The sequence below is a fragment of the Sus scrofa genome, chromosome 14 (genome assembly GCF_000003025.6).
Source record: "Sus scrofa isolate TJ Tabasco breed Duroc chromosome 14, Sscrofa11.1, whole genome shotgun sequence".
NCBI lineage: Eukaryota > Metazoa > Chordata > Mammalia > Artiodactyla > Suidae > Sus > Sus scrofa.
In genome coordinates, this window is record NC_010456.5 from 90,579,862 (window position 1) to 90,602,610 (window position 22,749).

Consider the following 22,749-nt stretch of genomic DNA (forward strand, 5'->3'; position numbering starts at 1 on the left):
ATGATGATGTTAGGTAAGATGTATTTGGTAACCGATTCATCTTAATTTTGCCAACCAAATTTTAAAGTGGTTTGATTTACTAAAAACAAAAACAAAACAAAACGTTTTTTTCTTTGTCTTTTTAGGGTTGCACCAACAGTACATGGAGGAAGTTCCCAGGCTAGGGGTTGAATTGGAGCTATAGCTGCCGGCCAACGCCACAGCCACAGCAATGCTGGATCAAAGCTGCATCTGTGACCTACACCACAGATCAGAGCAACACCAGATCCTTAACCCATTGAGTTAGGCCAGGGATTGAACCTGCATCCTCACAGATACTAGTCAGGTTCATTACCTCTGGGCCACGATAAGAACTCCCACCCACTTTTTTTTTTTTTTTTTTTTTTTTTTTTTTTTTTTAGGGCCGCACCGGTGCCATATGGAAGTTCCCAGGCTAGGGGTCAAATCATATATATTTTTTAATGAATGTTGGAGAAGGGCTAGGAGGTTGGTAGACTGCAATTTAAAAATAAGGTTCTGGAGTACTCTTGCGGTGCAGTGGGTCAAGGATCTGGCATTATCACTGTAGAAGCTTGGGTCACTGCTGTGGTGTAGGTTTGATTTCTAACCCAGGAACTTGCATATGCTGCAGGCACTGCTAAAAAAAAAACCCCACAAAAACAAACAAACAAACAAACAAAAAACCAACAATGAAGTTCTCTTAAGAAACTAAGACTAGCTATAGTGTAACATAGTGGCTAATGGTGTAGGTTCCTGGCTCTGCTTCATTACTAGTTGTCCAACCCTGAGTAAGTTATTCTCTTTGTGCCTCAGTTTCCCCACTGTAAAATATGGGGATAACAGTAACCACCTCACAGAGTCATTGTGAGAATTAAATGAATTAATACATATAAAGCAGTTGATACATTATATGTGCTTCATAAATGTTAGACATTATTATTAAAAAGGATAGATAAGTAAATTACAATACACTTATGATAGTCTACGGTGAATATTTGTGTGAACCCTTAGAAAATAACTGAGGGGGGCATTTAAAATTATCCTTGGGAATTAGGGAAGTCTTCACTAGAGAGACAGAGGCAAAAACAATGGAAAGCTCAAGAGTTTGATAAACAGAGGCCACTGAGGAAGTGGTAAAATCTATGTTTAATGCTCACAGTATGGTAGGCATTGTGCTGTTTACAAATGTTACCACAGTTCCTGCAAAACATGTAACTTCCTTTTACTGAGGAGGAAAACTCATAAGGATTAAAATAACTTGCCCATGGGCACATAAGAATGGAAAGAAATGGAGTTCCGACTGTGGCATGGGCGTCGTGGAAGCCCTGGGACATAGGTTTGACACCCCGCCCCAGAGGATCCCAGGATGGCCAAAGGATCCCAGGTGGCCAGAGCTGCGCTTAGGTCGCAACTGCGACTCGATCTGATCCCTGGCCTAGAAACTCCACATGCTGTGGAGTGGCCAAAAAAGAAAAACAAAAAAACAAAACCGAAAAAGAATGGAAAGAAATAGGGATCTTCATTTTAAAAAGTAAGTTGGTCTGGAGGAAGAGGGACTCCGCAGAGGGAACTTCAAGGAAGTGTGAGGGGTCGCAGAACGCTGGTGGGGAAGCTGGGCACGTTGAAGAAGGATTCGTAGGCAGGAATCAGATATTAAAGGGCTTTTGCCTGTTATATGAGGAGTTTGAACTTGAATCTGAGGGCACTGGCTAGCGAGTAAAGGATTTTAAACAGTCACCATCCAGTAAATCTGGGCGCCTGTGCGCTGACCCCGCGACAGGCAGCAGAGATGCAGCAAGGAAGAGATGCAGCAGCGAGCTCTTCCTCTGCCCACCGCCTGGAACGTTTAAAACTCCTAGGCTGGTTCTCCCTTTGGCCCTTCTCTCTAAACATACCTCGCTGCCAGGCGTTTCCGGGCTGATCACACCCTGCCAACTGCCCTCTAGCTTAAAATGCAACCCGTCGGACGCACCCCTTCAGCTCCCCCTGGCGTCTGCACCCTTCCTTTCTCCAACTCCCGCCACCATAGCCCGGCTGCAGGCTTTTTTTCTTTTAGTGAAATAGATTTTTAAAAATTTACTTTATTCAAGTATATTTGCTTTACAATGTTTCAAATTCTGCTGTATAACGGTGATTCAGTTATACACACATTTTTTCATATTCTTTTTCTATTAAAGTTTATCACAGGATATTCAATATAGTTCCCTGGGCTATACAATAGAAGTTTGTTTTTTACACATTCCGTACATTAGTCACCATCTGCTAATCCCTAACTCCCCAGCCATCCCTTCCGGACCCCCCTCCGCAATCACAAATTCTCTGTGAACGTGAGTCTGTTTCATAGATAGGCTCATTTATGTCATATATATATCACATCTAAGTGATATATGATAGGTGTCTTTCTGACTTACTTCACTTAGTATGATAACTTCTAGGTCCATCCATGTGGCCACAGGCCTCTTAGAAGAGGTCTAGTGTCCCCAGCCGGCTTCTGCACCTTCCTTCCGGCAGTCCGGCAGCCATCCACTGCCGGTCACATGAGGGGCAGGTCACCGGCGCCGGGGTCATGTGATCTACAGTCACGTGCCTGAGGCACCACTGAGAAGTTCGGCTTCCAGAGACCTTCCAGGCTCAGCGGGTGCGTCCTGCGGGCCCTTGGAGCCCGTGAGGCTGCGCGGCGAGGATGGTGAGAGTGGCAGGTTGGGTGAGGGTTGGGCCCCGGCCCCCTCTGCCCTCCCGGAGCTCAGCGCCTCTTCTCGTCCTTCCCGCTGCAGATGAACCAGACCACCCCCGACCAGGAGCGGGCGCCGGCGTCGGAGCCCGTGTGGGAGCGGCCCTGGTCGGTGGAAGAGATCCGCAGAAGCAGCCAAAGCTGGTCGCTGGCGGCCGACGCGGGCGTGAGAGGCGGGCCCAGGGACGGGAGGGGAGGGCGACTCATCCGGGGTGATGCGGGAGGGAGGATGGGACTCCCCATAAACATCGACTTAACACATCTCTTCTTGCCCTCAAAAACTCCCCGGCGGCAATCCCCAGGCACTTGGGCGGTGGTGGGCCGGTTGTCCTTAGCCCTCTGAGCGCTCCCAAGCAGACAGCGGCCTGGACACCCGGCTGTTTTCCTCGTTGGGGTTTTCCAGACCGGCAACCAACTCCATCCTGAGCTGGGAAATCGGCTTCCGCCGCTCCGCAGGCTTACAATGGCATTACTTCGTCAATTCCATGTTGGGACCTGGACTGAGTGGGGCAGTAGAAAAACTAGTATATGGATATCCTTGAGTGAGACTTTTTAGCTAAGGGCCCACCCAGTAAACTGAAAATGGTCATTCCAAAGTCCCATTTGAAGTAGGATTTTTGGATAAAAGTAGTGGTTTGTTGTTTTGGCTTTCGTTTGCAATCCCTGTAGAATGACAACCAAACAGGACTTAAAAATTCCTCCCAAAATGAGATGGCAAGTATCCGTTGACTCGTTGCCGCTGTTTTGATGAACTTTCTTTTTTTTTTTTTTTTTTTTTAAGGGCCACACCCGCGGCATATGGAGGTTCCCAGGCTTGGGGTGGAATCCGAGCTGTAGCTGCTGGCCTAGGTACTCCACATCCACAGCCCTGACAGATCTGAGACACGTCTGCGATCTACACCACAGCTCAAGGCTGATGAACTTTCTTAATGTTTTTTGATGCTACTTGGTCATAAAGCTGTCAAAAGCAGAATCCCTTTTACATTCCAACACACACACACAAAAGGAAATGGGTTCTTTCCTGTTTTGATATGCAGAATAGATGTGTATAATATTGATACTACTGTATGTTTATTTTTTAAATAGCTGCTACAGTTTCTACAGGAATTCTCACAGCAGACTATCTCTAGGACCCATGAAATCAAGAAACAAGTGGATGGACTAATTCGGGAAACTAAAGCCACAGATTGTCGCCTGCATAATGTCTTCAATGACTTCCTTATGCTGTCTAATACCCAGTTCATTGAGAACGTGAGTCAGATTTATAAATAAATACTACTTTTAGGAGGAGCAAGAGCCATTGTAATACTCCATGATCTATTATTAGGTTCTCTACTAAATTTTGGTGGAAGTAGTGGTTCTTTATAATTAATGCCTCACCCCCTTTTTTATTAGTAAATTTTTTTAAGCCTTTGAAAAAACCTAATGATAAAATTTCCTCATATTCCAGTGTTTCCATCGGTTTTTGGTTTTGGAGTAGTCGGTGTTGTGCAGAATTGCATGACACTCCAACAAACCTTGTTATTGAGCATACTCTGTACGGAGCTGTACAACTGGTCTGATCCTCTGGGCACCAGTGTATTATTGATTGTATCCAATATTGATAAGTTATAGTAAAGTCGTGTGTGTGTCTACTTGGAATATTCCCAACTAACATTTTGTTATGATGGCTGAACCTATGTTGTTGTTGTTATTTCGCTTTTTAGGGCTGCACCAAAGGCATATGGAAGTTCCCAGGCTAGGTGTCTAATTGGAGCTATAAGCTGCCAACCTGCACCACAGCCACAGCAATGTGGGATCTGAGCTGAATCTGCGATGTACACCACAGCTCACGGGAATGACAGAGCCTCAATCCACTGAGCAAGGTCAGGGATCAAACCTCATGGATACTTGTCTGGTTCATTACTGCTGAGCAACAGGAACTCCAACGTTCTTTTAGTTTTTAAAAAACTTTTTAGGGAGTTGCCATTGTGGCACAGTAGGAATGAATTCAGCTAGTATGCATGAAGATGTGGGTTTGATCCCTGGCCTCACTTAGTGGGTTAAAGATCCGGCCTTGCCATGAGCTGTGGTGTAGGTTGCAGGTGCAGCTCCGATCCCATGTTGCTATGGTTGTGGTGCAGGCCAGCAGCTGTAGCTCTGATTCATCCCATAGCCCAGGAACTTCCATATGCTGTAGGTGTGACCCTAAAAAGACAAAAAAAAATTTTTTTTTAAACTTATTTTATTGGTGTAAAGTTGATTTACAATGTTGTATTAGCTTCAGGTGTACAGCAAAGTGAATTAGTCATACATAAAAATATATCCATTATTTTTTCCCATGTAGGTTAATTATGAGCTGTTGGGTAGATTTTCTTGTGCTTTACAGCAGGTTCTTGTTAATCATCTGTTTTATACTGTAGTGTATGTATTATTTCCACCATCCCAATGCCCCCCTTCCTCTAACTGTTTTACCTATATTAACTGTAAGATTGGTTTTAAAATCTGAGTTTGTTTCTCTTTTTTAAATAGGTTCTTTTGTATCATTTTTATGCTTCCACATGTAAGTGATATACTATGGTACTTGTCTTTCTCTGACTTATTTCACTGAGTATGATAATCTCTAGGTCCATCCATGTTGCTGCTGAACCTATTATGGAATAAACTCTAAATAGATTGCTGAGTTTTAACCTATGTGCGATTTTGTCCATTTATTTATTGAATTTCTCTAGGTGCTGGGTTCTAGGAATATACAGGTAAATTAGACACAGTCCCTCCTTAGAGAAAATCAAAATCTTCCATAATAGTGTAATTCCAGAATAGAAAGGAAGCAGGTGTGGCTGGAGCCTAGTGACTGAAGGGGAGATTGTTAACAGATGAGGATGAGAGGAATCTTATTTAAGCTGATTTGTATTTCTCATAGGGTGGCCAGCTTTCTGAGTATCAGCATTAATTAATCTGTGAAAAGAGGAATATTAATGTAGGCTACCTCCTGAGACTGTTAGATGCAAAATAACAAAAAAGATTTTGAAAATTGCAAGAAAGATTTTGAAAATTGCAAAAAAGATTTTGAAAATTGCAAAAAAGATTTTGAAAATTATAAAAAAGCCCATGGTTAGTTCCCATTGTGGCTCAGGGGTAACAAATCTGACTAGTATCCATGAGGATGCAGATTCAATCCCTGGCCTCGCTCAGTGGGTTGAAGATCCAGTTTGCCATGAGCTGTGGTGTGTGTCACAGACGCAGCTCCAATCCCTTGGTGCTGTGGCTGTGGTGTAGACCGGCAGTTGCAACTCTGATTTGACCCCTAGCCTGGGAACTTACATGTCCTGCAGTGGTGGTGCTAAAAAGACCCCCCCCCCCAAAAAAAAAAAACACCATGATTAAGGATTATTAAGAGAAGACTATTGTCATTCAGGTATCTTGTTGCAGTATGTTTGCACATACTTAGTAGTTCAGGTTGAAATGCCACTACCATAGCTTGGAGAAGCTATGTGTAAAATAAAAATTTTAATAAAAGTCTTAAATATCTCTTTGCCAGTAAGTTTAAAATGTAGCAAATATTCTAGTAAAATCTGTAGTCATTTTCTGGTGATCTACACAGAAAGCCCATGCTTGGTCCTGAGCATCTTTCACACTGGAAGAGGCGGTTTATGGGTCTCTCATCTCTCATTTACTGGTGTATGCAGCTCCATCACTTTTTCATCGTGCCTTATTCCTGTCCTTTTAAATATATTTGTTGGTCTCATTCTGTACCTTTCTTGCTCAGCTCTTCTCTGCAGTCAGTGTGCAGCCCTGGACTGGGCCAGGAATAGAACTGGGGGACTTCTTTTGTGCTTGATGTGCCTGTGCTGCATTGGTGCTGGATTGGTAGCCGATTGATGCTTTGGGAGTGAAGGGCATCATAAACTTGTTCTTCATTATAGCTTTAAGGTCTTACTTCTCTTTTTCCCTCCACTTTTTTTCTGGCCAAGTTTTTTTAGATTCTGAGTTTTCATAATCTAGTTTTTGTGGGTGATTGGTTCTGTTTTTTATTGTTTTTTGATAGTCGTTCTTTGTTTCTGCTCACCTCTAGAATTTCCTGCTTTCCATCCATCTCTCCATCCTCTTAGTTCTTGTGCCTCTTCCATTCTGTAGCTAAATTATCCTCTAGATGTGCCTGTTGCCAAATCTAACTGCTTCCCAGACCTCCCTGTAATGCCACGTGTTACATGTTCTTTCCATCGTAGAGCACGACGATAAGAGTATGGCTAATGCTCAATAAAACTCTGAAAAAATCTACATGCTGTTAATACATTTGGCAGTAATTTGGTTTTTCATGTGTTTTCTTCAAACTCTAACATTGAAACTCATGTATTATAATTCTGGCTTGAATAATGGTGCCCTTTAGTTTCATGGCAGTTTATTGGAAAGATACTTAAAGTCAGGTAGGTTTTGGAGTTCCCACTGCGGTGCAGTGGAGTCTGTAGCGTCTTGGGTGGTCTGGGACGCAGATTCCATCCCCAGCCTGGCACAGTGGGTTAAAGATCAGAATCGCTGCTGCTGTGGCTTAGGTTGCAACTATGGCTCGGATCTGATTCCCATCCCAGGAACCCCGTATGCTTCGGGGTGGCCAAAAAAGGAAAAAACAAAACAAAAAGTCAGGTAGGTTTCTGGATTTTTAGTAATTGACCTCAGAGGCAGCTACTAGGTTTCAGACTGCATTATAGAGTTATTGTAGCTGAAGAGCAATCAGGACTTTCTATGGCAAGAGAAATTAGTACTTTTAGTAAAGGCTCAAGGGAGGACTATGAAGGAGGAGAAATGCTAATTAACAGTCGCCAGTGCATCAGCATGTTATCAAAAGGGAATATAATTCTTAAAGCTTCATTAGTCTGTTAATTTAGGAATTTTGTCCTAAAACATTGTGACCTTATTAATGTTTTATTTAGTAGCACCATGATTGTAATTTTTACATTTATTGATATGATTCCCCTACTAAATCAAGCCCCATATTTTTGTTCAGTGTTGTATTCCTTGGGCGCAGCATGAGCCTGATATATAGGGACTCAGTGACTATATGAATGAATTAGTGAGGGGTAACAAAAGTGAAAAGGACCAGGCTATTATCTGGTAAGAAGTCTCAACCCTGAGTCCAGCTTTTTCTCCAATTCCCCACCTTCACCTCTTACCTCATCTCCCCCAAATGAGGAAAAGATATTTTGAGGGGAAATATCAAAGGTATTTAACAATTCTGGGAATGGCTACATGATTTTAAAATTATCAAAAAAACAATTGCAGCTCAGCAATAGCGAACCCGACTAGTCTATATGAGGATGTGAGTTTGATCCCTGCCCTTGTTCAGTGGGTTAAGGAACTGGCGTCACTTTGAGCTGTGGTGTAGGTCGAGGACGTGGCTCAGATCTAGCGTGGCTGTGGCTGTGGCATGGCCCATCAGCTGCAGATCCTATTAGACCTCTAGCCTGGAAACCTCCATATGCCTAAGGCAAGGCCCTAAAAAGATTAAAATAAATAAATAAATAAACAAACCCCAGGAAGTTGTGAGTTCAGCCTGGTAAGGGTGAAGGAAATTAGCACTGATTACCTGCTTTGTATTGAGGTCTTGAGGTGTATAGTCCTGGCCACCTTTGAACGATCCAGTGGGTTTTATGTATTTGCTGGTTGGTTTTGTAGATATTATGTCTGGCTTTCTGCAGGCTGCTGATGTCTTGTGAGGTATTTTTTAATGACAGGCAGGAGAAAAAGTAGGGTGTTGGTGCTATTCAGACCTTATCGTGAAGCTTAACCTTTTAGGTTAAATAGTCTTACCATTTAATGTATGAAGTGACCTTGGTAGCTACTTAAATTCTCAATTTTAAGATTTATTTACCTTTTTTTTGTTGTTCCTGCCTCTGAGAATTACTCCCCAAATCTCTGGTCTTTATAGAATAACTTTTAAAGTATGGAAAAAGAAGCATCTGAAATTTCACAAGTTACAGGAGAGCCTCTTAACATTTTGACATGTATATTTCAAGTCCATTTCCCATGCAGACATTGGTCTTTAGGTTTTTTCCTTTCTTGTTATAAAAGTACTGAATACTCATTGTAGGAGAGATTAGCATATATAAAAAGTATTAAAGTGTGAAAAAATTTAAAACTACAAAAAATCGACTGTAATTCCGTCTCCCCAAGTTAACCAACCACTGAACATTTTGGCATAATTCTTTCTAATCTTTTATGCATATATATAAATAATCATCTAATCTTATATATATATTTATATATATGTATATACACACACACACACACATATATATATATATGTAAATTATGCTGTCACCATTTGGATCCTGTGTGGAGAGGGAATGTAAAATTTAAGTCATTTCTTTTGGGAGAGACTTGTTTTAGATGCTCCCTCTGCTGCTCTTCCTCCAGCCCCCTTCTCTGCTGCTCTGAAGATGTTGAGATTGCAGGTCACAGGAAGAAGGGGTTTTTTTGTTTGTTTTTTAGGGCAGCACGTGTGGCATATGAAAGTTGCCAAGGTTGAGGTTGAATCGGAGCTGCAGCTGCCAGCCTGTTCCATAGCCATAGCAACACCAGATTGAAGCCGTGTCTGTGGTCTACACTGCAGCTCACAGCAATGATGGATCTTAAACCCACTGAGCAGAGGCAAGGGATCGAACCCACATCCTCATGGATACTAGTCGGGTTCGTTTCTCTTGAGCTGCAATGGGAACTCTGAGAAGTGGGTTTTTTAGTTGAATTTTTTTGACATTTCTCATGAATGTTAATTTGTATTATTTAAATGACTATTCTTGGTGTGAAATCTTATTATGTGTATAAAAATAAAAAAAGATCCCAAATTAAAAAAATGTGCGTGTACATATATATAAAACTAACCTTTTCTATATGTATATGTTTGCAACCTGCATTTTTCTTAATGTTAGCATATTATTTTATAATCATTTTAACACATCTGTAAGATGTCGTGAACTTAATTTTTATTGTTTTTATTTCACTAGGTGACTATATCATAGTTTATTTAATAATCCCCCAATATCAAATTTTCAAATGAAATATTTCATATGTCTAGAGGACAGATAATAACCACAAATGCTAATAATATGCACTACTTTGCATTAACATATTCTAATAGTTTCCCATATTCAAAGGCACCAACTCCCACTTTTTTCCTTAACGCTAAATATTTTGTTTGTAGTCTCCTTTGTATCTCTGTTTTTTTCATGCTTATTACCTGGAGAGTATATATCTGTGTAGACATCTGTGGGTGCATATATATGTAGTATGAAGTAGGGTCTCATTTGGTTTTTTTCCATATGGATAACTTTTATTGTATAGTTCTTTTCCTTACTGACTTATGTGTCTGAATGCATGTGTGTGAACATGTGTGTTTTTGTGACTATAAAATCAGGCTTACATGTAATTGTGGGTCTGTCTCTTGGCTCTCTTATTATGTTTATCTGCTGTACATATCACAATCTTAAGTGGAATTGCACAGAATTACAGATTTGATGTTTGTGACTTTCTACTATAAATCTGATGCCATGAATATCTTAGTTTGTACTTACGATAATTCTTCTGTAACTACATTTCAAGAAGTAGAATTCTCGTTAGAAGATAACAAACATTTCAAAACAGCACTGATCAGGAGTTCCCATCTTGGCTCAGTTGTTTATGAACCTGACTATCCATGCGGACACGGGTTCAATCCCTGGCCTTGCTCAGTGGGTTAAGGATCCAGTGTTGCCGTGAGCTGTGGTGTAGGTTGCAGACGAGGCTTGGATCTTGCATTGCTGTGGTTGTGGTGTAGGCCGGCAGCTACAACTCTGATTTGACCCCTAGCCTGGAAACCTCCATATGCCAAGGGAGTGGCCCTAAAAAGACAATAGTAATAATAATAAATAACAACAGCACTGATCAGATTGGCGGATATTTTTAAAAGGTAGAAAACATTGTTTCACAGCTTGTCTAGGAAGTGGGCACTTGAATATGTTGTGGTAACAGTGTGAGTTGTTCCACATTTGTGGCCGGTAATCTGGAAGTAGCTATTAGGATTAAAAAAGATTTGACTTGGCAGTCCTATTTTTGGGAAGCCTATAGAAATAAAAGTCCAGGGCCTAAGATTTTAGTATTGTTGCATATGTTTACAGCAGTTTGTTTACAATAGTAAAAATGGGAAATCTCCTTAATGTTCCCTAATATAGGAATTGTTGAATTAATTATGGTCAAGTGTATACCATAAGAAATTTTGCAGATATTAAAAAGATTGAGTTGAATCTATATACATTGACCTGGAACGTGGTTTATGGGAATATCAAGTGAAAAAGTGGGACACGGAGTTCCCGTCGTGGTGCAGCGGAAACGCATCCGACTAGGAACCATGAGGTTTCGGGTTCCATCCCTGCCCTCGCTCGGTTGGTTAAGGATCCAGTGTTGCTGTGAGCTGTGGTGTAGGTCATAGGCATGGCTCAGATCTGGCGTTGCTGTGGCTCTGGCATAGGCCAGCAGCTACAGCTCCGATTAGACCCCTAGCCTGGGAACCTCCATGTGCCATGGTGCAACGCTAAAAGAACAAAAGACAAAAAAAATGTGGACACAGGAATGTGTACGGTATGAGGGCATTTTATTTAAAAGCAGGAATGGTGGGAGAATTCTGAGTATTGCATATGTCTATATATGTGTTTGTGTAAGAGCCACAGGAAACAGTAGTAGCACACACCATGCTTAAATTGGTTATTCCGAGGGTTAGGTTAGAGGTAAGGATTTTTAAACACATCTCTTTTACGCATATCTTTATGTTGACTCTTTAATTTTAATTGAGATACAATTCGCATACCATAAAATTCTCCCTTTTAGAAGTATACAAGTCAATAGGTTTTAGCGTATTCACAAAGTATTGTAACTATTACCAACATCTCATTCCAGAACATTTTCATCACTGCACTGTTTATAACTATGAAACAGTGCAGTGCAGAATATTCTACCTTGGGAATTTAAATGACGACAAATAGTTAAAAAAGAAATCACAATGAGTTGCCGGAGCAATAGTTCTGTTTTGGAAATGAGAGCCCACCTGCCCAAGCTGTGTGTGTCAGTCACATGCCTGGCCTTGTGGCAAATCATTGGAGGGCTTGGCCTGTCTGTTTTCTTATAAAAGGGAAAATAAAGATTTATCAACCATTTTAAGCAACGGGATAAAAATAACTTACCTTTACCATTTCTATTGTGCAAAATGTTAAAGCACATTACCTAGTAGGTAGGTAAGTTATACCACTTGACATTCTCAGTAGCCTCACATCTGGAGTACCTGTATCATTGCTCTGGCAGCTTTAAGTATTAGATTAAACAAAGAGGTGTGAATACTGGTTTCTTGGTGTTTTTGTGACTGTGATCAACAATGAGATGAAAGTTTTCCCCCCCATGTTTCCTACTCATTTGTATCTTTTTTTTTTTTATTTGATTTTTAGTGAGTTGACTGCTGTTCTTTGCTTTTTTGTCCTTGACCTGTGGCCTCAGCCATTTGTTGAATAATCATTCCTTCCCTGTCTTTGTCTTTTTAAAATTGTATATCAAATTCTTACATTGTGATGGATTCCAAATGATGTTTTGACCATTTAAAACTGAATTTTCTTCTATATTTAGCGTGTTTATGATGAAGAAGTGGAGGAGCCAGTACTCAAGGCTGAGACAGAAAAAGCAGAACAGGTAACTTACATTAAATCACTCTTTTATTGGGCTCCTTTTAGAGAAGAAAAGTGGTGGAGATTTGTAATATGGCTGATGGAGGGATGGTGGGCAGGACATGGACCTTGGGCAAATGGGAAAGGCTACTCCTGACAGCCCAGCAACCAAACTCTTTAGTTTGTTTCTGAAATTTAGTGTATTAAGAAATAATATAGATTAAGTTATGAATTCTGGCTTAAGAATAGAGCAGAGGTGTGCAGAGATTTTTTTAAGGGGCCAGATAATAAATATTTTATTTGCTGGCCTCATTGATCTCTGTCTCTTTCTCCTTTTCTCCATTTCCTCTTCTTCCACTCTCCCCTCCTCCTTTCATACCTTGAGGGCTGACTGTTTTGGAAATTCAGACGAGGAAAAGCTTACGTGTCTAAGACAGCTTCAAGGATGATACGTTAGCTGGTTAAGGAAAGAGAAGCCAAATTTTAAGGCCATTTCAGTAGGTGAGAATGCCAGGAGCACAGTTCATAGTTGGGTGATGTACCTGGTATTTTATGGACTCAGCTAGTGAAAGATACTGGAGGTCAGGCAAGAGGAAGGAAAAGGAGGTGCGTGGATGCTGGAGGACTGCATAAACCAGCTAAGGTGTCAAGGGGCAGCAGTGTTACAGATGCATAAGCATTGTCCCTGGGTTCTCACCCCACAGGCCAAAGCATAGTTAGGAGGTTCTTGACTTTCTAGCACTGGTGGAGATTATACCTTTTTTTTCCCACTCAGGAAAACACAGAGGAGTCCAGTGAGTGAGTTTATTATGGGAAGAGCCCTGAGTCAGTTCTAACTTATTCAGAAATATAAATCACTTGAAAAAGTTGGTGCTTTTTCAGTAACTATACTTGTAACATATGAAATCAAATAAATTCTGCCTATTCCAGCCTTAAAAAAAATTGTTTTTTGAGTAATATTAAGTACTTAATGAGTTGCTAACCCATTTAAGTGCGGTAGGATCTGGGTCATACCAAATCAGCATTCAATTTTAAAATGATAGCTATTTAGTGAACTATTTTTTAAAAATCGACTTTATATTTCACAAGCATGTTTTACACACTTAGTGCAATGTTGGGTATTTAACTCAGAACCCCTCATACCAGAGTACAAAAAAAAAATGCAGCGAGAACCAAAGAACTAAATTAGAAAAATTTCCATACTTGAGGTAGAAATGTAAAATACTCATCAGGCTTTCCCTTTTGACCATCAGAAATAACACTATATGGCTTGGTCCTTCCTCTGATTAGGGATTGATTTCTTGAATATTTGTGAGGTGCAAAAATGACACTAAATTAAAAAAAATTATCACAGCTGATGACACAGTTGAGGTATGAGGGACTGTTGTTGAGAGCAGCTGTTGTGGGAAATGAAGGCCTGTGGAATATTTTCAAGAGGTTGATGATGTTTACAGAGTTTTGTAGGGGCAGGGGGTAGTGTTCTAGGGTGATGTACAGGTAGCTTAGAGACGAAGCTGATCCTCTCTTGGTTTGAAACAAATTTATAAAATAATCATAATTGTCCAGTTATTTTTTAAAACTGTAATCGAAAAATGACATCTCTGGCTGGAGTATTTTCTTCTAAGTCTTAACTCCTACAAATGTCCAAAGGCCCATTAACCAGGGTAATTAGTATACAGCCACAGTAAAGCTAAAGGTCTAGGCCCTTCATTCCTCTAGTAGCAGAGAGATGACGTGTCACTTGATGCCTTGTAATGTTCCATTCTTTGTTAGGGGACTTGATATACCCTGTAAAAGCTGAAGCATCACACCGTAGTTGTGCTTTTGTTTTTGTAGATGATGAACCTGGAGCTCCAGGACCTTATGTAGTTCGATGTGTGTTCAAAGCACAGACAGACTTGATGTTTAACACATACTCTGAAGTCTGTGTTGAAGAATTCAGCAGAATTGTACTTTTAACATTTTCAATTGCTTATTTAACATTTTCATTGTTAAGCATCTAACATTTTTAACTACATTTCTTTTTTTTTTTTTTTTTTTTTGAGCAAGAGTCTAAGCTTTAGAGAACATTCCTAGTGTTTGTTAGGGTGGTATCAATATACTGGAGGTCTCACTGTACAGTATTTTTTTTGTAGGAGAAGACCCGGGAACAGAAAGAAGTAGATCTGATTCCTAAAGTTCAGGAGGCTGTGAACTACGGTTTACAAGTGTTGGACAGTGCATTTGAGCAACTAGATATAAAAGCAGGAAACTCAGACTCTGAAGAAGATGATGCTAATGAGCGGGTGGAATTAATCCTTGAGCCAAAGGTAAAGACATTCAGTTGAAATATTTATTGTGTTTTGGCTGCTTTACTTGGGCATACTTTACATGGACTTCACTTTAGGAAGTGAGCACGTCACTTAGCAACTCATATTGACTCCATCAGTCAGAGAGAACTCACTGTCCCTGAGCATTGATTGAGCACTCACTAAGTACTAGCATGCCAAGCTGGGGGAGTACAGAGATGCAGGGCATAGTTCCTATTCTCAGGATGCTTACTCTAGCAGTAATAGACGATGGGAAAGAGGAGGCATTTCTAAGAGGCATCACCATAAGTCCTGTGACTCCTCGTTGGGGAAATCAGGGTGGAAATGAGATTTGAGTTGGATTTTGGAGGATGAGGAGGCTATGAGAGGTAGAGAGTATTGGGAACCTGACCTTCTATAACTTGCACTAGGAGAGACCAGAGAAGTGTTAAAAACATGTGGGTCGTTCCCAGGTTTTGGACGATATGAGTAAAGCTGCTCTGAAGAGACTAATAGCTTAGCTTTACTGATAATTTCTCCCAGTTCGGTAAAGGAAACGAGTTGGGCAATGCATGGTCGCTCAGGAGTAACACAGGAGGTTCCCCTTACTGATTTTGAGAGTCCTTATGACACACACGTGCCTTGTGAACATGCTGGTCTCTTCTAGTCTTTCATTCAGCTGCACCCTTCTCTTAGTTTGAGCTTATGGCGCAGTACCAAGTTGAGGCTGATCTTTTAATGCCGGTATACTTGCCAGCTTGCTTTTTCACTGAAGGGATTTAGAAGTCAGCAGCAAACCCTAGGAAATGTATTGCCATTTCTATGTTACTTGCTCTTTCCATGTCACTCACCACTTTCTCTATGACAAGAGGACTTAGGAATCCCTTCTGAGTCAGTGAATAATTAGCCCAATTAGCACTTTCTTTTCTTTGCACTAAATTAGTTGCTCTCAACCTTTACATTAAACTTCCCAAACTTTCTGTCCTTTGTGAAGAATCAGAATTGTTTCCCCCCTGCTCCAGGGTCTTTTCTATAGAGAAGAGATATTAAGGCCAAAGGTCCAGGCCTAGCAGTGGAGATGTGGGAGGTTCCCCAGAATTGAGTGGGTTTTTTTTTTTTTTTTTTTTTTTTTTTTTTTTTTAAGGCCACACCTGCTGCATATAGAAGTTCCCAGGCTAGGGGTCAAACCGGTGCTACAGCTGCTGGCCTATGCCACAGCCACTTGGGATCTGAGCTGCATCTATGACCTACACCACAGCTCACAGAAGTGCTGGATCCTTAGCCCACTGAGCAAGGCCAGGGATTGAACCTCATGGACACTAGTAGGGTTCGTACGGGGACTCCTCGAGTGCTTGTGCTTTTTGACCCTAAGTTTTTACCATGTGTGATGGACTTAAATGGAAGGATCTCCAACATGTATTTTCATCTACACAGTCTCCATTTTGTTCTGTTGTTTTATTATCTGGTCTTATTTTACCAACTTTGCTTCTCTAAAATCTACTGTGTGAACCTCTGGGGATATTATTCTTCTCTTCTTTGGATTGTTTTTATTTCTTCTGGGTAGGTTCTCATTAGCCTATTGGATACATTCTTTTAGTTCATTATGTTGACTGGATGTATTTGCCCAGCTGCTGTGCTGTTTCTTTTCATCTAGCCCATTTTATGTGCTGTGATCCTGCCTTTCTTTACTGATGAAGTGTGGAGTCCTCTCAATTCCTTCCTTTGTCAAATGGAATACCTAATTTTATTTTCAACCTAAATATTTAATGGCTTATTCCCTTTCATTGTTTACAGGATCTATACATTGACCGTCCTTTACCTTATTTAATTGGGTCAAAGCTGTTCATGGAGCAGGAGGATGTAGGTCTTGGAGAGCTTTCTAGTGAAGGTACTCTTTTGCATCAATTATTTTTGTTGCTTTTAACATTTATGTCTTAATTTTTTATTTAAAAATAATTTCAAACTTTAAAAGTCGTTAAGACTAGTACAAAGAACTCCCACATACCCTTTGCCCAGGTTTATCATTTGTTACCATTTCACTACATTTGTTTTATCATTCTCTCTATATTACATTTTTTTTTCTTAAGCTATTTGGGAGACATTATGCAGATGTCATGTCTTTTTATTTCTAATTTAGTTGGCCCTCTGTATCCAGGGGTTCTGCATCTCTGTGTTCAACCAACCTGGATTGAGAATATTTGGGAATAATAAATTCCAGAAAGTTCCAAAAGCAGAACTTAAATTTGCCATGCACAGGCAACTACTTACATAGAATTTACCTTGTATTTACAACTATTTACATATTGTTTGCATTGTATGAGGTGTTTTAACTAATCTGGAGATGATTTAAGGTTGTGTACAGAAGGATTTGGGAGGGTGTGTGTGTAAATTGTATACGTATACCACACCACTTTAGTATCTCTCTCTCTGCGTGTCTGTGTTGGGGAAAGTGGGTCCTGGAACCAATCCCTCTACGGATGACTGCATTTCTGTGTGTATTTTGTAAGAATAAGAACTTTTTCTTATAGTTGAATATTTTGCATAGTCACTTGCATATCTGTCATCTGTGTTGGACATATGTATTAAGCTTTGATGTGAAGCTTTTAATGTGTATGTCCTCTTCATCAATAAAAATAATTATTGAAGTGGTTGAATCCTGTGTGGCTTGGCAAGTATCTGCAAATCAAGTGTTCTTTTCAACCCCTTCTTTCAATGTAATTTTTATATGAAGTAAAGTCACCAGTTGACAGTTTTTCTGCAACAAAAATCAGAGGTAGAAAATTTTACTGGATTTAATGCTAGCTAACCTTCCATCATATTCAGATTTTGCCAACTGTCCCAGTTTTGTCTGTCTTTTGTCTTTTCTGTAGTCCAGAATCCAATCCAGGATCACTCATTTTTAAAAATCTGTTTAGTCTTGTTTCAGTCTGATATTATATCTCAGTTTCTCTTTGCTTTTACAACCTTGACATCTTGAAGAGTAGAAACCAGCTTTTTTTTTTTTGGGGCCACACTCGAGGCATATGGAGGTTCCCAGGCTAGGGGTCTAATTGAGCTGTAGCTGCCGGCCTACACCACAACCACAGCAACTCCAGATCTGAGTCACATCTTCAACCTACACCACAGTTCATGGCAATGCCAGATCCTTAACCCACTGAGCAAGGCCAGGGATCGAACCTTCAACCTCATGGTCAGATTTGTTAACCACAGAGCCATGACGGGAGCTCTAGAAACCAGCTTTTAAAAAAATTTTTTTTGGAACTATTAATTATCTTCTGAGGAGGTACTTTGATGATGTATAATGTATAGATGGTTTTATCAAAATCTCTTATGCTTGCATTCCCATTGTGGCTCAGCGGGTTAAAACCTAACTGGTGTCCATGAGGATGCAGGTTCAACCCTGGCCTTGCTCGGTGGGTTAAGGGTCTGCTGTTGCTGTGGCTGTGCCATAGGCTGGCAGCTGAGCTCCCATTCGACCCCAAGTCCTTTGAACTTCCATGTGCTACACATGTGACCCTAAAAAGAAAAAAAAAAAAAATCTGATGCTGATGTACAGTGATGTGTGATCTTGAGATGGAACTAAGGACATTTTCTTGTGAATAATGACGATACCCTTATCTTCTAACCAGAAGGTTCAGTAGGCAGCGATCGTGGTAGTATTGCGGACAGTGAAGAAGAGAATGAAGAAGAGGTAAGGGCTTTCTGGTGTGTCCAGGTCATGGTGGGCAGGAAACTTAGGGTGTGTTTAGTGGGCCAAAGTAAATAGCATGTTTGCAAATTGGCAATTTGTTTACAAAAATCTTTTAACACTGGATTGAAGCCATATTCTGAAGTTTTTTCCTTGGGATGGGAGTTCCTTTTTGTCTTGTATAGAAAACCAAGAAAAACTGCTTTAATCTCTTTTACCATTACTCTCCCTCCTCACCGCTCCATGAAATCTCTTCTTGCCAGTATTATTTTAAGAGGGGCAAGCTTAAATATTTTGGTGGAATCTCTGCTGAGATACAGTCTTTAAGTAAGTTTTGTCTTTGAATAATTCTAGGGGAAAAAGTCTGCATTTAAAGCTTTTTTACTATAAAACCTTTTAGACCAGAAAATGCTGAAAGCATCCACTTACATGTGAGCTTGGCTGCTGCCTCTGGAATCTTTAAACCCACAGAGCTGACTCCCTGCTCTAGGGTCTTGGGGTCTGTGGGCCTTGACCACTGTTGTAGCTGGAGTTGTTCCTTTACACAAAATAATTAGTTGTTGCAAAGAGCAGGAACGCTTCGAAGGATAGCCTCTGAGTGTTGATTTTGAAAAGGAGACAGTTTTGTAAGCAGGCACTGTTGTCTCCTTCTCCCTCTCCATTTCCACAGTCTCCCTTTCCTGCCTTCCTTCCTCCAGGTCTTCAAACAAAAAAATCTAGCAGTAGGAGATACGCTTTTCTTAAACAACTCTGCTGTAACTCTTTGTCATTAGCTGAATCCTTTACTTCTAGTCATTGAAGCAACTCTTTACATAATTGCTGGTATTAAATTCTAATGTTCTTGAGCCTGTTGAAGTAATTGTCTTAATTAGAGGGAAGATAGAGAATGGAGTCCAAAAATCACACAAGCCAACTTTTGATAATTTACGTAATTAAATGTACAACTCTTACTTTAAATCCAAAGGTTAGAGGTGATAGGGCAGATTCATATGAACAAATTGTTAGGTTTAAATGAATCATAGAAATTACATGTTAACTAGAACAACCCTTGGTAGTATTGCCTCCTGTCTGCACCTTGATACCTCAGGTGACCTTCAGGTGACTAGTAGTTGGTACAGGGAGACCGGTGTTGGCTGCCCAGAGACTTAGACCCAAAATTATTTCTGTGCTTCTGAGTAAAGCCTGTTTTAACAGTGAAGCCTTTTTTTTTTTTTTTTTCCTTAAAGGAGTCAGATGAAGATTTTGCCAATCATAGTGACCATGATCAAAACCAGGTAAGGCTCAAATGTTGAAGTGACTATTAAATTTTAATCAAACCATGGCATACATGCCAAATATATACTAAAAATTACTTTTGAATGATTTATAGGAAATTCAGGATTTATTCATGTTTTCTTCACGTGTGTCACGTTTTTAGGCTAACTAATCCCTGGAATATTTTTTTCCAATTTTGCTTCATAGTTTACCTTCATTTTTCTTAAACAAAGAGGTAGAAAACAAAATCGAACAGAGTCTCTAAAACAAGGCCCAGTTACCCAAACTGAGCTTTTCACTTGAATTCACCTTTGAGGTAATATAGCAGTAAGGTTAAGGAACACTCAAGAGAGGGAAATCTTCTCATTCTAGTGTCTTAGTACTGTTGTCTTAATTTTTGTATATCCTTTTAAGGACATATTCTTTTTATAATATGCATGGTTTATTTTCTGTTATTTTATATCAATATATCCCAAGTGTTTTGTCATTTAAATAGTCTTTGTAATTTGCATCTGGTATGTGGAAATTTCTGGCCAGTGATTGAACCCATGCTAGAGCTTAACCAGAGCCGAAGCAGTAACAGTGCCAGATCCTTAACGTGCTGTGCCATGAGGGAACTTCAAATTTCTGTGTTTTTTAATTGTACATTTATGATACTATTGTAGTCTCTAAATGTATATGGGATATAGTATTTTCAAATTTTTATTTTTAAGATAATGCCTCATTCATTGTTTTCATATATAAACATCCTTTGTTTTTGTGAACTTTCCTTTGGCGTTAGAATTACTTGGAATTTTTGTCTGATGTCTGTTGCAGGTTAACAGATCATGCGTAATGATTTTCTCACATTCTCATCAGCACTGGGATTACGATTTTTGCTACCCTAGTGTATGTGTACAGTGGTATGTGGAGATCATACCAGTTTGTGTTTCACTTTCCTAATTGGGAAATATTTTTTCACAAAAATTTCCAAATATTAAATGAAGGATTTGGTACTTTTTGGTTGGTACTTGTATTTTCCCAGTTGTGTTCACAAAAGTGGCTTGTCTTTATAATTTTTACTGGTTTCTGTGGAATGTATTTATTTCCATGGAATTTATTGTTAAGATCCACAAATTCAAATACTTTTTCAAATTATACAATAAGGTTATTAAAAGCATTGCTGGAACCATTTATTTGGTGTTTTGTTTTGTTTTGTTTTTGTCTTTTTGCCTTTTCTAGGGCTGCTCCCGTGGCATATGGAGTTTCCCGGGCTAGGGGTCTCATCGGAGCTGTAGCCGCTAGCCTACACCACAGCCACAGCAACGTGAGATCTGAGCCGCATCTTCCACCTACACCACAGCTCACGGCAATGCCGGATACTTAATGCACTGAGCGAGGCCAGGGATTGAACCCTCAACGTCATGGTTCCTTGTTGGATCCGTCAACCACTGCTCCACGATGGGAACTCCAGGAACCATTTATTTGTATTTTTAAAGATATACTTGTTTTGTTTGCCACTACTAACCTCAGAGTTCTAAGGATTAAATTAGTTTAAAAAGTGGGAGTTCCTGTTGTGGCTCAGTGGTAACAAACCCGACTAGTATCCATGAGGATGAGGGTTCGATCCCTGGCCTTGCTCAGTGGGTTAAGTATCTGGCATTGCTGTGAGCTGTGGTATAGGTAGCAGTCGAGGCTTGGATCCCAAGTGACTATGGCTGTGGTGTAGGCTGGTGGCTGCAGCTCTGACTGGACCCCTAGCCTTAGAACTTACCTATGCCGCACCTGTGACCCTAAAAAGGAAAAAAAAAAAAAAAAGATTGGTTTAAAAAGTGCTTTTAGCATAATGCCTGGCATAGTTTATTGATTTAAATGATACAATTTTTTTAATTATGCAGTTTTTACATATCAGTAGCTGCCTTTGTAAAAATTAGAATTTAGGAGTTCTGGCAGTGGCTTAGCGGTAACAAGCCCAACAAGCCCATGAAGACTCAGGTTTGATCCCTGGCCTTGCTCAGTGGGTTAAGGATCCAGAGTTGCTGTGGGCTGTGGTGTAGGCTGTTGCTGCAGCTCCTATTAGACCCCTAGCCTTGGAACTTCCATATGCTGCACCTGTGGCCCTAACTCCCCCCACCCCCAAAGTAAGACTTAACAGGTAAGACTAAGTTTGAGGCATCCGATCCTCATCTTTTTACGCTCTCCAGAAGTAACTGGTTTTGTCGTCAAAACCATATCTTGCTTTTACAGATATGTCTGTGTTCACAGCAGTGCTGTAGTATGTGTGTCAGAGGGTGGTCAGGATATCATCTGGGTTTATCATTCACTGTTTTGTCACTTGATTGGTCTTGAGTGTCTATGCAGTTGTTCGAGCTTATTCCTTTTAACTGTTAGTACCGTTATTAAGATAGGACCATGCTTATTTAGTCTATTCGTTTCTCTAGTGGTGGGCATCTTTACTACTTCAACCTTCTGCTAATGTCCTGAAGATAAATCTTGTGTATCATTTATTCTAGCACATGTATTGCTTCTTAACTTTTGGTGCATTATTTGCTCCCATTTTGAAGGAGAAGTCTAAAGGTTAAGTGGCAGTATCTCTTTTTCAGCTTGATGACCATATCTAATAGTTTAAATCTGGTGGTTTGTACTCTTAGCACACTGCACAAATGAGTGATGAAGAAGAGGATGATGATGGTTGTGACATTTTTGCTGACTCTGAGAAGGAGGAGGAAGATATTGAGGACCTCGAAGAAAATTCTAGACCTGTAAGAAAGACTATAGTTGTTATCACTTGACAAAGTTTTAGAAATGGTACCTGGGACTCATTCCTTTTATTATCATTTATATTTCTAACTGTCTCATTTTGCATCATATTTGTAATTTCATTTACACTTCTGGAAATAATGGTTGAGCATCCCAAGTTACCTTACAAGTACCCCTTTCTTCTCCAAATGTTAAGATTTTACAAGTTAGATCATTCAAAATATATTCAAAATCTTAAGATGCTAATACTCCTCTGCTTTCCCTAGGCATGTTATGGTAGTTTTCTTATCTAGATTTCTGAGTATTTTTCCTTAAAAAATAAGGAAATAAAGAGCATCTCCCTTTGAAGGAACACTGAATCCTGTTTCTCAGGTGATCTGTATAGGGTGC

General features: G+C 40.1%; 1 protein-coding gene across 1 annotated transcript in view; it reads left to right on the plus strand.

Annotated features, from left to right (window-relative positions):
* LOC100522401 (WASH complex subunit 2A) overlaps positions 2,538-22,749 on the plus strand; it is a 58,096-nt gene continuing 37,884 nt past the window's right edge. Inside the window, 9 exon segments of the mRNA XM_003133111.6 lie at positions 2,538-2,686; positions 2,775-2,897; positions 3,818-3,982; positions 12,353-12,415; positions 14,526-14,699; positions 16,473-16,566; positions 18,308-18,369; positions 19,593-19,640; positions 22,251-22,361. Coding sequence (XP_003133159.2) covers positions 2,684-2,686; positions 2,775-2,897; positions 3,818-3,982; positions 12,353-12,415; positions 14,526-14,699; positions 16,473-16,566; positions 18,308-18,369; positions 19,593-19,640; positions 22,251-22,361 — 843 coding nt within the window. The 5' untranslated portion in view covers positions 2,538-2,683.